Below are 14951 nucleotides of genomic sequence, written 5' to 3' on the forward strand. Positions count from 1 at the left end.
GATATCAGCACCTGAAGTGATGGGCTACCTCTAGATCTCACAAATCAATGCCTTGCTTCTGGGTACTACAAAGTAGAACTGTAATATACATAGTGAAAGTGAGCATGTAAGCAACAATCAACACTTGTTCTTAAATCTGTAGAAATGAATACAAAGCATGCATTGAGTTATTATTTGGTCAATGTATCTTTGAATACATGAAGATGTTAGGACCCCACTGAAGTATAAAGCGCTTGTTTACATCTGAGCTATATGGAGGGATTGTGTGCTTATCCTGCTGATTGTTTGATGGTCATGTAGTACTCTTGAGATTATGGTTTTCTTTTCTGAAGCATGAGTAAATTAGGAGGATTTAGTCTCAAATTTGCTAAATAGCTTGATTGGAATCAGGAATCGGTAAAACCAGACGCTCAAGGTCGTCCTTGCACGTAACTGTCTTCATATAGAAAATTGCAGCAATTAGCAAATATACAGTGTATTTGGAAAGTCTTCAGACCCTTTCACTTTTTAAAATCTTATGTTGTGGCCCTGTGCTAAAATTAAGAAAAGTTTAAATTTCTCCTAGTCATTCTGCGCTCAGTAGCTCATAATGAAAATGTTAAAACACAATGTTCGAAATCTTTGCTAATTTATTGAAACCCTTAGGACTTAGGGCTCTTTCACAATTGCGTTGTCCGGATCCGGCGTGTACTCCATTTGCCGGAATTACACGGCGGATCCGGAAAAACGCAAGTGAACTGAAAGCATTTGAAGACGGATCCGTCTTCAAAATGCGTTCAGTGTTACTATGGCATCCAGGACGCTATTAAAGTCCTGGTTGCCATAGTAGTAGTGGGGAGCGGGGGAGCAGTATACTTACAGTCCGTGCGGCTCCCGGGGCACTCCAGAATGACGTCAGAGCGCCCCATGCGCATGGATGACGTGTCCATGCGATCACGTCATCCATGCATAACTATTCAGAAAAAGCTAAACGTCTGATCTGGCAATGCGCCGAATCGACGTTTAGCTTAAGGCCGTATCCGGATTAATGCCTTTCAATGGGCATTAATTCCGGATCCGGCCTTGCAGCAAGTGTTCAGGATTTTTGGCCGGAGCAAAAAGCGCAGCATGCTGCGGTATTTTCTCCGGCCAAAAAACGTTCCGGTCCGGAACTGAAGACATCCTGATGCATCCTGAACGGATTTCTCTCCATTCAGAATGCATTAGGATAAAACTGATCAGGATTCTTCCGGCATAGAGCTCCGACGTCGGAACTCTATGCCGGAAGAAAAGAACGCAAGTGTGAAAGAGCCCTAAGTTATAGCAGTGATTACAGCCTCCAATCCTCCAATGTTCTTGGGCATGATGCCACAAGGTCTGCACACCAGGATTTGGAGATTTTCTGCCATTCTTTCTTTTCTGGTGATCCTCTCGAGCTGTCGGGTTGGATAGGGACGGTCTCTCCAGAGATATTCGATTGGGTTCAAGTCAGGGCTCTGGCTGGCTCACTCAAGGACATTGAGTTGTCCCTAAGCCACTCCGGTGTTGTCTTGGCTGTTTGCCCTGGGTCATTGTATTTTTGAAAGGTAAACCTTCAACCCTGTCTCGAGCACTCTTGAGCAAGTTTTCATTAAGAAAATCTCCAGACTTTGCCCTGTTCAGCTTTCCCTAAATTCTGACCAGTCTCCCTGTCCCAGCCTCTGAAAAACACCCTCACAACATGATGCTGACCCCACCATGCTTCACTGTAGGGATAGTATTGGGCAGTGCTTAGTTTCCTTAAAACATGCCAATTAGAATTGAGGCCAAAATGTTCAATCTTCGTTTAATTAGACCAGAGAATCTTGTTTCTCAGTCTGACAGTCCATTATGTTCTTTTGCAGACTTTCATGTGTCTTTTTACTTAGGAGAGGTTTCTTTCCACTCTGACTTAGAGCCCAGTTTGGTTTCCGGTTTGCTGTTGTGATATTTCACTTTATGTAAGTTTTTTAAATCTGCACAAAGGATCTTTGGATCTTATCCAGAGTGACCATTGGGCTCTTGGTCACCTCTCTTACCAACACCCTTTCCCCCGATTACTTAGTTGCGCGGGGCAGCCAGCGCTATAAAGAATCCTTTGTTCCTTGTTTTTTCATCCTTACTAGATGGGACAAAAAACACAAAGGTACTGTTATAATTGTGTTTTGTGTGCTAGAACATGAAAACCTGGTTACACACTCCCTTTTAATCTCTATCAGTGATAAAGTGGATGGGATTGAGAGTGCAGTGTCAGTTTTTGCTGGTGACCTAAAAAAGTATAGGGTACTTAATGGGGTATTCCAAGGTTTTCTTATTTCCTGTTTCTTGCCCCCTTGATGTAAATGACAACTTTCCATTAATACTTATAACATGTTGCCCACTGGGCCGGCATCAAATTATGCCCCAGTCACTACCTGGATCGTTCACTGATCCTAGCTCAGTTATAACCCACAATGAACCTGTCAGTAATCTCAGACAATATATTCATGACCTGCTCCCTGCGCTTCTTCACCACAGCGCGGGTATGAGATTGAATCACTTGCTAGTAGTGTGGGAGCAAAGAATACTATCCCACCCCCTAACCAGGCCGCCTGCAGTCATGCAGCTTCAGGCGCTGGCTGCTGATCTCATGTTATCTCATAATGTGACAAATTTATTATGGTGCCTGCACCTCCTAATGGTTGCATCTTTTGCCAGTGGGCTTTTTACCAAAACTGATGCATAAAATGCTAGTCTTTAGTACACTAATCAACAAAAAACAATAACCCCACAAGGTCGAAATGTTAGATTGCTGAAAAACTCAACATGCAGGTATGTATCAGGCAGATGTGTAACTATTTACACGTGTAGTCTGATTAGACACTGGGTCTTTGAAGAAGGGAGTGTAAAATTGCTGCACCCACTGCCTTATAAAAAGTCTTAGAGGCTACTTTGGGGTAGTGTACTTCTTGGTGAGAGATTGTTTTCTGCTAGACATGCCTCTGACACACATGAAGATTTTGTTTACAGACTGTGACAGGGGGTGCGTTATTGCACTGAGAGAAGCAGTATGATCATTTCGATTAACTGCCTGCCGCTTGGGCTGTCCTGACCTAGCTGTTGGGGGTGTTGAGAGCAGTGGTTAAGTGAGGGCACATACACGGTAAACAGACTCTGGATGGCCCAGACAGACTACCAGTTGAGAGGATTGTTTTGTCCGCCAAGAAGCATGCTGCTTCCACAGTTTCATTGTCAATCATGTGATCAAGGGACCTGGACTGCTATGGTTGTGAACTGTATAATTTTTAGCAATTATGAGTATGGAGGTCACATGGTGAGCGTTTCAATCCTGCTGGTGTTATGATCTGGGGAGCCAACGTATATGACAGCTGGTCATCACTAGTAGTGATATGACTGACACTAACAGATTAGTGATATGTGCAGGACATTTGGTGGCCACATGTATTGCTTCCCATGGCAGGGCTTCCAACTGGAATTTTTCAGTGGGATAATGCTTGCCCACACACAGCAAGGATTTCCCGGGAATGTCTCCACCAGATTGCAACTGTCCAGTCGCCAGATTTATTTCCAATGGGACATTAGGGGATGAACTGGAGCGCCAGCTTCTGTAACGTACGAGTGTGAAGTATCTACAGGCAAAGCTGCATCTGTGGGCAAATGTGCTGCAGGATACCATACAGAGCCTGTTATACTTCAATGCCCAACCATATCGCCTCTTGTATCCAGGATAGAGGCAGCCCAACAGTTTCCTAGAGCCTCCTTTCCATTGTACTATTTTAGTAGTGCAATTGTACTACTAGTATCCTTTCTCTCTAATATTCAAATCACTTAGGGTACTTTCACACTTGCGGCAGAGGATTCCGGCAAGCAGTTCCGTCGCCGGAACTGCCTGCCGTATCCGTCAAAATGCATGCAAAATGATAGCATTTATCATACGGATCAGGATTCTGATCTGTATGACAAATGCATTGAAATGCTGGATCCGTCTCTCCAGAAATGCCGGATCCGTTTTGCCAGAACACTCTTGACCGGATCTGGCATTAATGCATGTCAATGGGACAAAATGCTGGATCCGGCATTCCGGCAAGTGTTCTGGAATTTTGGACAGAGATAAAACCGCAGCATGCTGCGGTATTATCTCTGTCCTGAAAAGTCAAAAAGACTGAACTGAAGACATCCTGAACGGAATGCTCTCCATTCAAAATGCATTAGGCCTCATGCACACGACCGTTGTGTGCATCCGCATCTGTGGTTCCGCTTTGTTTTTTTTTGCGGACCCATTGACTTTCAATGGGTCAGTGGAAAAATCGGAAAATGCACCGTTTTGCAGCCGCATCCGTGATCCGTGTTTCCTGTCCGTCAAAAAAATGACCTGTCCTATTTTCTTGACTGACAACGGTTCACAGACCCATTCAAGTCAATGGGTCCGTGAAACAACACGGATGCACGCAAGATTGGCATCCGTGATCCGTGGCCGTAGGTTACTTTCATACAGACGTATCCGAAGATCCGTCTGCATAAAAGCTTTTTCAGAGATGAGTTTTCACTTTGTGAAAACTCAGAACTGACAGTATATTATAACACAGAGGCATTCCCATAGAGATGGGGACGCTTCTAGTTAGAATATACTACGAACTGTGTACATGACTGCCCCCTGCTGCCTGGCAGCACCCGATCTCTTACAGGGGGCTGTGATCCGCACAATAAACCTCTCAGGTGCTGCACCTGAGGGGTTAATTGTGCATATCATAGCCCCCTATAAGAGATCAGGGGCTGCCAGGCAGGAGGGGGCAGAACCCCCTCCCTCCCCAGTTTTAATTTCATTGGTGGCCAGTGTGCGCCCCCCCCCCCCCCCCCCCCGCCCGATCATTGGTGGCAGCGGAGAGTTCCAATCGGAGTCCCAGTTTAATCGCTGGGGCTCCGATCGGTAACTATGGCAACCAGGACACTACTGTAGTCCTGGTTGCCATGGTTACTTAGCAATTTTAGAAGCATCATACTTAGCGCAGCAGGTAAGTATGATGCTTCTAATATTGCTAAGTAACCATGGCAACCAGGACTACAGTAGTGTCCTGATTGCCATGGTTACCGATCGGAGCCCCAGCGATTAAACTGGGACTCCGATCGGAACTCTCCGCTGCCACCAATGATTGGGGGGGGAGGCTGCACACTGGCCACCAATGATAATACAATAGAGGGGGGGGGGGGGGGCGCACACTGGCCACCAATGATAATACAATAGAGGGGGGGGGGGGGGGTGCACACTGGTCACCAATGATATTCAAACTGGGGAGGGAGGGGGGTCTGCCCCCTTGCTGCCTGGCAGCCCCTGATCTCTTACAGGGGGCTATGATGAGCACAATTAACCCCTTCAGGTGCGGCACCTGAGGGGTTAATTGTGCTCATCACGGCCCCCTGTAAGAGATCAGGGGGCAGTCATGTACACAGTTCGTAGGATATTCTAACTTGAAGCGTCCCCATCACCATGGGAACGCCTCTGTTAGAATATACTGTCGGATATGAGTTTCACGATCTAACTCAAATCCGATGGTATATTCTAACATAGAGGCGTTCCCATGGTGATGGGGACGCTTCAAGTTAAAATATACCATCGGATTGGAGAAAACTCTGATCCTATGGTAAATTAACTCCTGACTTTACATTGAAAGTCAATGGGGGACGGATCCGTTTGCATTTGCACCATATTGTGTCAACGTCAAACGGATCCGTCCCCATTGACTTACATTGTAAGTCAGGACGGATCCGTTTGGTGCCACGCGGATACCAAAATGACTTTTTTCATGTCCGTGGATCCTCCAAAAATCAAGGAAGACCCACGGACAAAAAAAACGGTCACGGACCAACGGAACCCCGTTTTGCGGACCGTGAAAAAAAATACTGTCGTGTGCATGAGGCCTTAGGATAAAACTGATCAATACTTTTCCGGTATTGAGCCCCTAGGACGCAACACAATAACGGAAAAGAATAATGCTAGTGTGAAAGTACCCTAACATTCTCACATATAAAGTCTTTCATTTCCAACAACTCCTTTTTTTTTTTTTTTTTTTTTTTTTTTTTTGGTGAGCGTAAATGAACCCTAATGCTTCTAGGGAGCATACCTCCATAATAAAAGATGCAGTGTAATGCCACAGTATTTCTTTACACAGATTTATATGGCATATACAGTATAAATATATATTAAAAAAGCTTAGGGATATATTGCTTTATGGAGTTTATATAAATCTGTATAACAGATCGAATTTGTGATTGTGGCAAATGCCTAAGTGTTCTTAGATTTTTTTTTTAATTTTTTTTTTTATTTTTTTCCTGCTTTTAGTTTTTCCCTGTATATTTCCTGTACAACTATTCTGTTTGGAAAGAATAAAAAATGTAAAAAAAAATAATTTGGAAGTCATGCAGGTCGTTTTGGTTATTGGAACTTGGTACAGTTTAAAGCTGGCTATTGGATGATTTGTTTTTAGAGGAAGCAAGGTCAACCTGACCTCCCTGTTTTTCACATAATGTTGCAGTAGTGATAAAAGCTTCTTCAACTATTTAGTGCTGGAAGATTGAAAACACGCTGTCGTATCTTTTTGAACTTTTTTTGACTACTACAGTCAGTCATAACTTGGTTATTGAAATAATGGGGTGGTTTTACGTTAGTAACATTTTAACTGGATGTGTTGCAGCAAATTCATACTGGGCAGCAGGCACAGCGCAAGGCTGAAGGAAGAAACCGATAATAAGCGGGTGCCTCTATATGAAATCGGAGGCGCACAGAAGTAACATTTGAGCCTGTAGGCTGTTACAGATCTGTACCTTACGAGTCTGTATATGCCCATTTGCAAGAGGCTTGGCCCCTTACATGGCAGAAAGTAAACCTGACTAAAAAGTGAAACCATTATATAAATCAAAGGGATTCTCTGGGATTTTCATATTGATGGCCTATCCTCAGGGTAGGTCAGGGTACAGCAACATGGCTTGAAACTACAACTCCCAGCATGCTCCATTAACTTCTATGGGAGTTCCGAGAACAGCCAAGCATGGGTGCATACTGGATGTTGTAGTTTAACCACAGCAGGAGTGCGGCGGCCTTCTGATCCCTGGGATAGGTCATCAGTATGAAATTGGCGCGGCCGACTACCAGCACCCGTGCCAGCGGTTTGCGGAAGCAGCAGCACTCACATTAGTTCTAGTGAGCACCACAGCTTCCTCAAAGCTTACCAGGCACAGCGCCTTCTATTGGGTACTATTGGTATTGCATCTCAGCCGCATTCAAAGGAATTTCACTAAATCCTATACATACTGTATAATCCAGTAGGTCTGTAGAAAAGTAATTGCTTAAGAATTGGGGAAACCCTACTCTAAAATATATCTTATTTTTTTATTAACATGCATTAAAACCCACTCTCAATAAGGACATCAAATAAACATGGAAAACTATTTTATGGGAAGGATTAGCAGAGACCAAAGGGGCCCTTGATACCCAGATATTATTACAAATAGTGATTTCTATTTTTGCGGTCACGGTTTGATGTTTCTATAGAGTTGTGGCTCTTGATATACACTGCTCAAAAAAATAAAGGGAACACTTAAACAACACAATGTAACTCCAAGTCAATCGCACTTCTGTGAAATCAATCTGTCCACTTAGGAAGCAACACTGAGTGACAATCAATTTCACATGCTGTTGTGCAAATGGGATAGACAACAGGTGGAAATTATAGGCAATTAGCCCCCAATAAAGGAGTGGTTCTGCAGGTGGTGACAACAGACTACTTCTCAGTTCCTATGCTTGCTGGCTGATGTTTTGGTCACTTTTGAATGCTGGCGGTGCTTTCACTCTAGTGGTAGCATGAGACAGAGTCTTCAACCCACACAAGTGGCTCAGGTAGTGCAGCTTATCCAGGATGGCACATCAATGCGAGCTGTGGCAAGAAGGTTTGCTGTGTCTGTCAGCGTAGTGTCCAGAGCATGGAGGCGCTACCAGGAGACAGGCCAGTACATCAGGAGACGTGGAGGAGGCCGTAGGAGGGCAACAACCCAGCAGCAGGACCGCTACCTCCGCCTTTGTGCAAGGAGGAACAGGAGGAGCACTGCCAGAGCCCTGCAAAATGACCTCCAGCAGGCCACAAATGTGCATGTGTCTGCTCAAACGGTCAGAAACAGACTCCATGAGGGTGATATGAGGGCCCGACGTCCACAGGTGGGGGTTGTGCTTACAGCCCAACACCGTGCAGGACGTTTGGCATTTGCCAGAGAACACCAAGATTGGCAAATTCGCCACTGGCGCCCTGTGCTCTTCACAGATGAAAGCAGGTTCACACTGAGCACATGTGACGGAGTCTTGAGATGCCGTGGAGAACGTTCTGCTGCCTGCAACATCCTCCAGCATGACCGGTTTGGCATTGGGTCTGTAATGGTGTGGGGTGGCATTTCTTTGGAGGGCTGCACAGCCCTCCATGTGCTCGCCAGAGGTAGCCTGACTGCCATTAGGTACCGAGATGAGATCCTCAGACCCTTTGTGAGACCATATGCTGGTGCGGTTGGCCCTGGGTTCCTCCTAATGCAAGATAATGCTAGACCTCATGTTGCTGAAGTGTGTCAGCAGTTCCTGCAAGACAAAGGCATTGATGCTATGGACTGGCCCGCCCGTTCCCCAGACCTGAATCCAATTGAGCACATCTGGGACATCATGTCTCGCTCTATCCACCAACGTCACGTTGCACCACAGACTGTCCAGGAGTTGGCAGATGCTTTAGTCCAGGTCTGGGAGGAGATCCCTCAGGAGACCGTCCGCCACCTCATCAGGAGCATGCACAGGCGTTGTAGGGAGGTCATACAGGCACGTGGAGGCCACACACACTACTGAGCCTCATTTTGACTTGTTTTAAGGACATTACATCAAAGTTGGATCAGCCTGTAGGGTGTTTTTCCACTTTAATTTTGAGTGTGACTCCAAATCCAGACCTCCATGGGTTGAAAAATTTGATTTCCATTTTTTTAATTTTTGTGTGATTTTGTTGTCGGCACATTCAACTATATAAAGAACAAAGTATTTCAGAAGAATATTTAATTAATTCAGATCTAGGATGTGTTATTTTTGTGTTCCCTTTATTTTTTTGAGCAATGTAGATTGCCAACTTTCTTAAAACGTGAAGCGTTTCACCAGCTCTCCTGGTACGCGAGGATTCTCGGCCTGGGATACTTTCACTTTCATCTCAGAAAGTCAATGGAGGTATTGATGAAGGAGGTTCAGACAGTGGCCATCAATATCAAAATCCCGGAGAACCCCTTTAATAGAAGGTTTGATAAAATCACGTATGTTTTAAACTGTTATTTCATGTTTGCTTTTTGTGCAAAAGAGTTGTCGTTTTTTTTGTGGTTTAGGGTCCATTCACACGTCCACAAGTGTTTTGCGGTCTGCAAATTGTGGATCTGCTAAACACACACACTGGCCATGTGCGTTCCGAGTTTTGCGGACCGTGCATGGCTGGCCCTGTGATAGAGATGCCTAATTCTTGTCCGTGGCTGCGGACAAGAATAAAACATGCTCTATCTTTTTGCGGAGCCGCGGAAAGGAACTAAGGATGCGAACAGCACACTGTGTGCTGTCCACATCTTTTGTGGCCCCATTGAAATGAGTGTGTCCGCACCCGTTCCACAAAATTGCGGAACGGATGCAGACCCATTCATATGGACATGTGAATTGACCATTACTGTAAGGGTGTCTGCAAGCTCTACAGATACTGTTACTGCCTTAAAGGAGTTTTCTGGGATTTAAATTTTCATTACCTCAGGATAGGTCCTCAATATCTGATCAGTGGGGGTCTAAATCCAGGCACCCCTGTCTATCAGCTGTTTAATGTGAGTCACGTGCCCGCTGCATCCTGTGGCTGGCTGAGGCAGTGACGTGTCTCCTGTGTGTCACATGACCCAGTGACTTGTCGCGTGAGGGACACGCCACCGCTGCTGCCAGCCATTGGCTGCAGTGTCCATGTAACACGTGTTAAACAGGATGTTGACACGTAAAGGGCAGCAGCAGTCAGCAGGGAACAGGTAAGTATGCTTTCCTCCACAGGTCTGACGACTTAGCATGGTCCGGCAGAAGTGTCCTCCCAAAGTGAACATCCCGTTAAGGAAATAGTCTGTGCTCCACCCAAAATAATAGAGGAACCACAGGCTTTATTAATAATCTTAAGCGCTTCATGATTTGTGACATTTTGTTAAACCTATAGAAGGTCTGTAGAAATCTGGAAGTTTCTTTGTACTTTGTGTATGCAGAGTGGATGGGTTATTTCAGGAGAACATGCTCGTCTGTTTTGCTGCCTTGGAAAGTGTCCAGCTGGTTCTGCTTATATAGATTATTTAGATAAAGATCATTTATTTGATCCTGCAGAGGAGGATTTTAAACTTGTAGAGCTTGCTGCCCTAATGTCTGCACGAAAGCATGAAGTGGTTAGAGGAGAAAGTGAATGTTTTGCTCATGAATCTGCAAATGGCTGGATCTTTAATCACTATGGTTTTGCATGACATTTGCATGCTGGCTTTTTACAATCTTTTTGATTGGCAGTAAACTGAAAAACAGCATAATTCCACTGAGACCGGTCTGTTGCAAACAAATGTGAGAATGGGTTTTTGCAATCACGCCCATTATGAACAATTGGCCTACAGTGCATTGATTGATTTCCTGTAAAAGTATGATTACGTGAAGCAATCACCTTATTTTACTATACACTTGTCCTCCTTAAAGGGGTTGTCCCATTACAACTTATCACCCGTACACAGAATAAGGGCATAAGTTTCTGTTCTGCGGGCATCCAACCCCTTTTGTACCCCTGTTCCATTCCATCTATGGGGCTGCCAGTGATATCCAAGCGCTTGTAGTTTGCTATCTCAGGAGGTCCCATAGAGTAGAATGGAGCTGCAGACTCGCATGTGAGTCTGCAGCTCCATTCATATAGGGCAGGCATCCTCAAACTGCGGCCCTCCAGCTGTTGCAAAACTACAACTCCCAGCATGCCCGAACAGCCTACAGGTATCAGCCTACAGCAGGGCATTGTGGGAGTTGTAGTTTTACAACAGCTGGAGGGCCGCAGTTTGAGGATGAGTTAGGGGAACAAAGCCCCCCCCAGCGATCTTATGGATAGGGAATAATTTGTTGTAATGGGTCAACTGCCTAAGAAGTCACAAGGAGGCTGACTTCCCTGGGTGAGTGTTGTGGACATCTTCTGTGACATGGCATAGGTCTGTAAGGGGCTGCTGTCTCCATCTTTTGGCTATGTTTGATCCTGTGTTATTTGCCCCATCTTTATAAGGATGGGTTTACATGTAGGTGTTTGGCGTTTTCCCCCACTTTTGCGTTTTTCAGGATGTCTTTTGCACGTGCAGTTTCTGGTGTGTTGTGTTTTATGCATAAAAACTCCATCTCACTGAAGGTCTTTGGGTGCACCGCATATGTTTACCATAATTGGCAACTTTGTAAACTTTAGAAAAGTAGTGAGAAAAGGGACAGTACTTTGTGTGTGGGGGAGGGGGGGGCATAGCGCTGCCCACTGAATTAACTATAACTTGCGCCAGAAACTGGTGTAGACTTCAGTTTCTGGCGCATAGCAGGGCAGATATGCGTCCAATTTATTAAGATGCATCTGCGTCTTAATAAATTAGGCACAACTCATGCCAGCGCAGGGAGCTGGATATGCCAGTCTTAATAAATGCCCCTCACTGTTGGCAAAAAAAAAAGTGACTGGAAACACAGGTGGCCAAATAAATGCTTTTGCAAAATGCGCCAGACAAAATTTGGGTGTAGGAACCCTAATAGAGGTGGAACCATTTTAGAATCCTAAACACTGGATGATGGTTAAATGGTGGCCAGTCTCAAAACTGTAATATTTTTATTTAAAAAAAAATATAGATGGTGAGGAGGAAAATAAAAAAATATATAAAAAATGTCTAACATAACTTGATTTAAACTGTAATTTTCAGAACTATAAGTAGTTCTGTATATAAGGTACCTTTTTGCACTGTTCACGTTTTCTTGAATATCAAGTTACATTTTTTTTTTCTTTCATTAATTTCATTTTTGCGGTTTTCTTTGTATTGGAATGAGCACTTTTCTGCAGACTTCATAAAGAAACCTAATTTCTCAGCTTCAGTTATTGAACCATATTTATTATAAGTTCTAAAACATTGTTAAAAGAATATAATTCCTGTCAACTAAACTGTGCTTTTCTACCCCTGCAGAGCATGCCGAACTGGCAGATTTGTGGCTACTGAATAGTTGTACTGTGAAGAGTCCAGCTGAGGACCACTTCAGAAATTCCATTAAGTGAGTGGTTAGATTTCTTTTAATAGTTATGTAAATGTCCTCCCTTTTACTATATATATTTTTAAAGTAAATATGTAAAATTTTCTCTGCTGCTGTTACTTTTGTTTTTCTAGTACTGAGTGCCATATAAACTAAATAACTATATGTATTTTGAGTCCTCACTAGATGAGGCCATCATAGCTAAGAAGTAACTTTTTTTTTGAATATCTAGTCCAGTGCTGCACCTTTGTTTGGATGCTGCTAGGGCTTGGAGTGGGCAGGATTACTATGTAAAGAACTACTTTTCCCATGATTCCTCTCCCCGCGTGCACATCACTTTTATTTACAGCTTCCTTTGTGACACTCTATTTCAAGGTATAACATAGTTCTGTTACTCGCCGTCTTCACACACAATACAGATCTGCTACTGAAACTGTTGCCAAGCATGTGAAACGTGGTCCCTCCAGAGACAGAGGGTGAGAGCCAGGGAGCAGTGGAGATGGGTAGAAATGTAAGGACATGCAGCACAGCAATCTGGCAGGCTAAAAATCCAAAAACTGTAGCGTGTGGCAATTGTTGACCGACTGAATCCCCACTGGTTTCCATTATAGTCAATAGGGTTCGACATGCACGCAACACTAACCAGCTATGCTTAATCCAGGGAACTCTAGAAGGATGTTCTTTGCTGGAACTGCCTGCCCGATTGCTGTGCCACATGTGTTAAACTATCCTAATGTGTGATGTCCCATAGGATAAGTCAACAATACAAACAGGCTGAGTAACCCCTTTAACCCCTTAAGGACCCCCGCCATACATGTACGGCACTGGTGGACATCACTTAAGGACCAGCGCCGTACATGTACAGGGGGCTGATCGGGCAGGTGCTGTGCCCATCTGATGCCAGTGTATTAACCTTTTGTATGCTGCGGCATGCGGAGGGTATGGGGTGCCTTCCACATCTCCATCAGGTCCCCTTGCTGCAGTGGCGGGGACCTGATGGCAGAGAAGGCAAGCACTATGTCTTCCATAGGCATCGGGGCTTGCCTTCTATGGAAGCCCGTGAGATCCAGCCTTTAGGCTGGGTCTCACAGGCAGGCTGTCGGCATACAAGCGGACATGCAATGTATTACAATACAGATGTATTGTAATACCTTGCAGAGGGGATCAGACCCCAGAAGTTGAAGTCCCAGAGTTGGACAAAGTGTTTTTCATAATTAAAACACATAAAATAAAACACATAAAATAGTAAAGAAATTGAAAAAAAAAAAATGAAAACCAGACAGATTGGATATTGCCGCCGTCTGTAACGACCGGCTCTAAAAAAAAAAAATCACATGATCCACCCCCTCACCTGAATGATGTAGAAAAAAATTAAAATAAACTGTACTAAAACCATCTTTTTTTTTTTTTGGTTACCTTACATCACAAAAAGTGCAACACCAAGCGATATGCCCCCCCCCCAACATAGTACCAATCAAACCGTCACCTTATCCTGCAAAAAATGAGCCCCTACATAAAACAGTCGGGCAAAAAAAACAGGCTCTCAGAATATAGACACTAAAACATGATTTTATTTTTTGTTGTTGTGTAAAACTTAAATTAAAAAAAGTATACATATTGGGTATTGCCGCGTCCGTAACAACCTACTGTATAAAAATATCATATGGTCTAACCCCTCAGTTGAGCACCATACAAAAAATTAATAAATAATAAAAGCTGTCAAACATTTGTCACCTTACATGACAAAAGTGTAACACCAAGCAATCAAAGTCTTATGCACCCTAAAATAGTACCAAACAGTCATCTCATCCAAAAAAAACGAGACCCTACATAAGACAGTTGCCCAAAAAAACAAAAAAAAAAAAATATGGCTTTCAGAATATGGAGACACTAAAAAATATATATATTTTTTAAATGCTTTATGTAAAACTGAAACAACCAACCAAATAAAGTAGTCATATTTGGTATTGTCGCGTCCATAACATCCTGCTCTATAAAAATGGCACATGATCTAAGGCTACTTTCACACTGTCGTTTCTAGGTCCACTTGTGAGATCCGTTTCGGGGCTCTCGCAAGCGGCCCACGATGGATCAGTTCAGCCGCAATGCATTCTAAATGGATAAGGATCCGTTCAGAATGCATCAATTTGGCTGCGTTTGGTCTCCATTGTGTTTTTTAGACTGTCACTAAAACGCAGCTTGCAGCGTTTTGGTGACCGTCTGACTATGCAGAGCCAAACGGATCTGTCCTGACTTACAATGTAAGTCAATGGGGACGGATCCGTTTTTCACTGACACAGTATGGTTGACTTTCAATGTAAGTGAAGACGGATCAGTTTTGACTTAGACTTTTTTTTTTATGAATAATGCAAACAGATCCGTTATTAACGGATACAAGCGTTTGCATTATTGGTACAAGATACAAGACGGATCCGCATCAAACACGAGTGAAAGTAGCCTAACCTGTCAGATGAACATTGTAAATAAAAAATAAAAACTGTGCCAAAACAGCTATTTTGTTACCTTACCTAACAAAGTGTAATATAGAGCAAACAAAAATCATATGTACCCTAAAATGGTACCAACAAAACTGCCACCTTATCCCGTAGTTTCCAAAATGGGGTCACTTTTTGGGAGTTTCTACTCT

General features: G+C 43.8%; 1 protein-coding gene across 3 annotated transcripts in view; it reads left to right on the forward strand.

Annotated features, from left to right (window-relative positions):
- Positions 1–14951, forward strand: part of CDKAL1 (CDK5 regulatory subunit associated protein 1 like 1) — a 963682-nt gene that overhangs the window by 85145 nt on the left and 863586 nt on the right. For all 3 annotated transcript variants that reach the window (XM_040432802.1, XM_040432800.1, XM_040432801.1), the window contains one exon: positions 12241–12325. In XM_040432802.1, the coding sequence (XP_040288736.1) occupies positions 12241–12325 (85 nt within the window). The remainder of the gene's footprint in view (positions 1–12240; positions 12326–14951) is intronic.

Source organism: Bufo bufo, chromosome 5 (assembly GCF_905171765.1).
Source record: "Bufo bufo chromosome 5, aBufBuf1.1, whole genome shotgun sequence".
NCBI classification, from domain to species: Eukaryota; Metazoa; Chordata; class Amphibia; order Anura; family Bufonidae; genus Bufo; species Bufo bufo.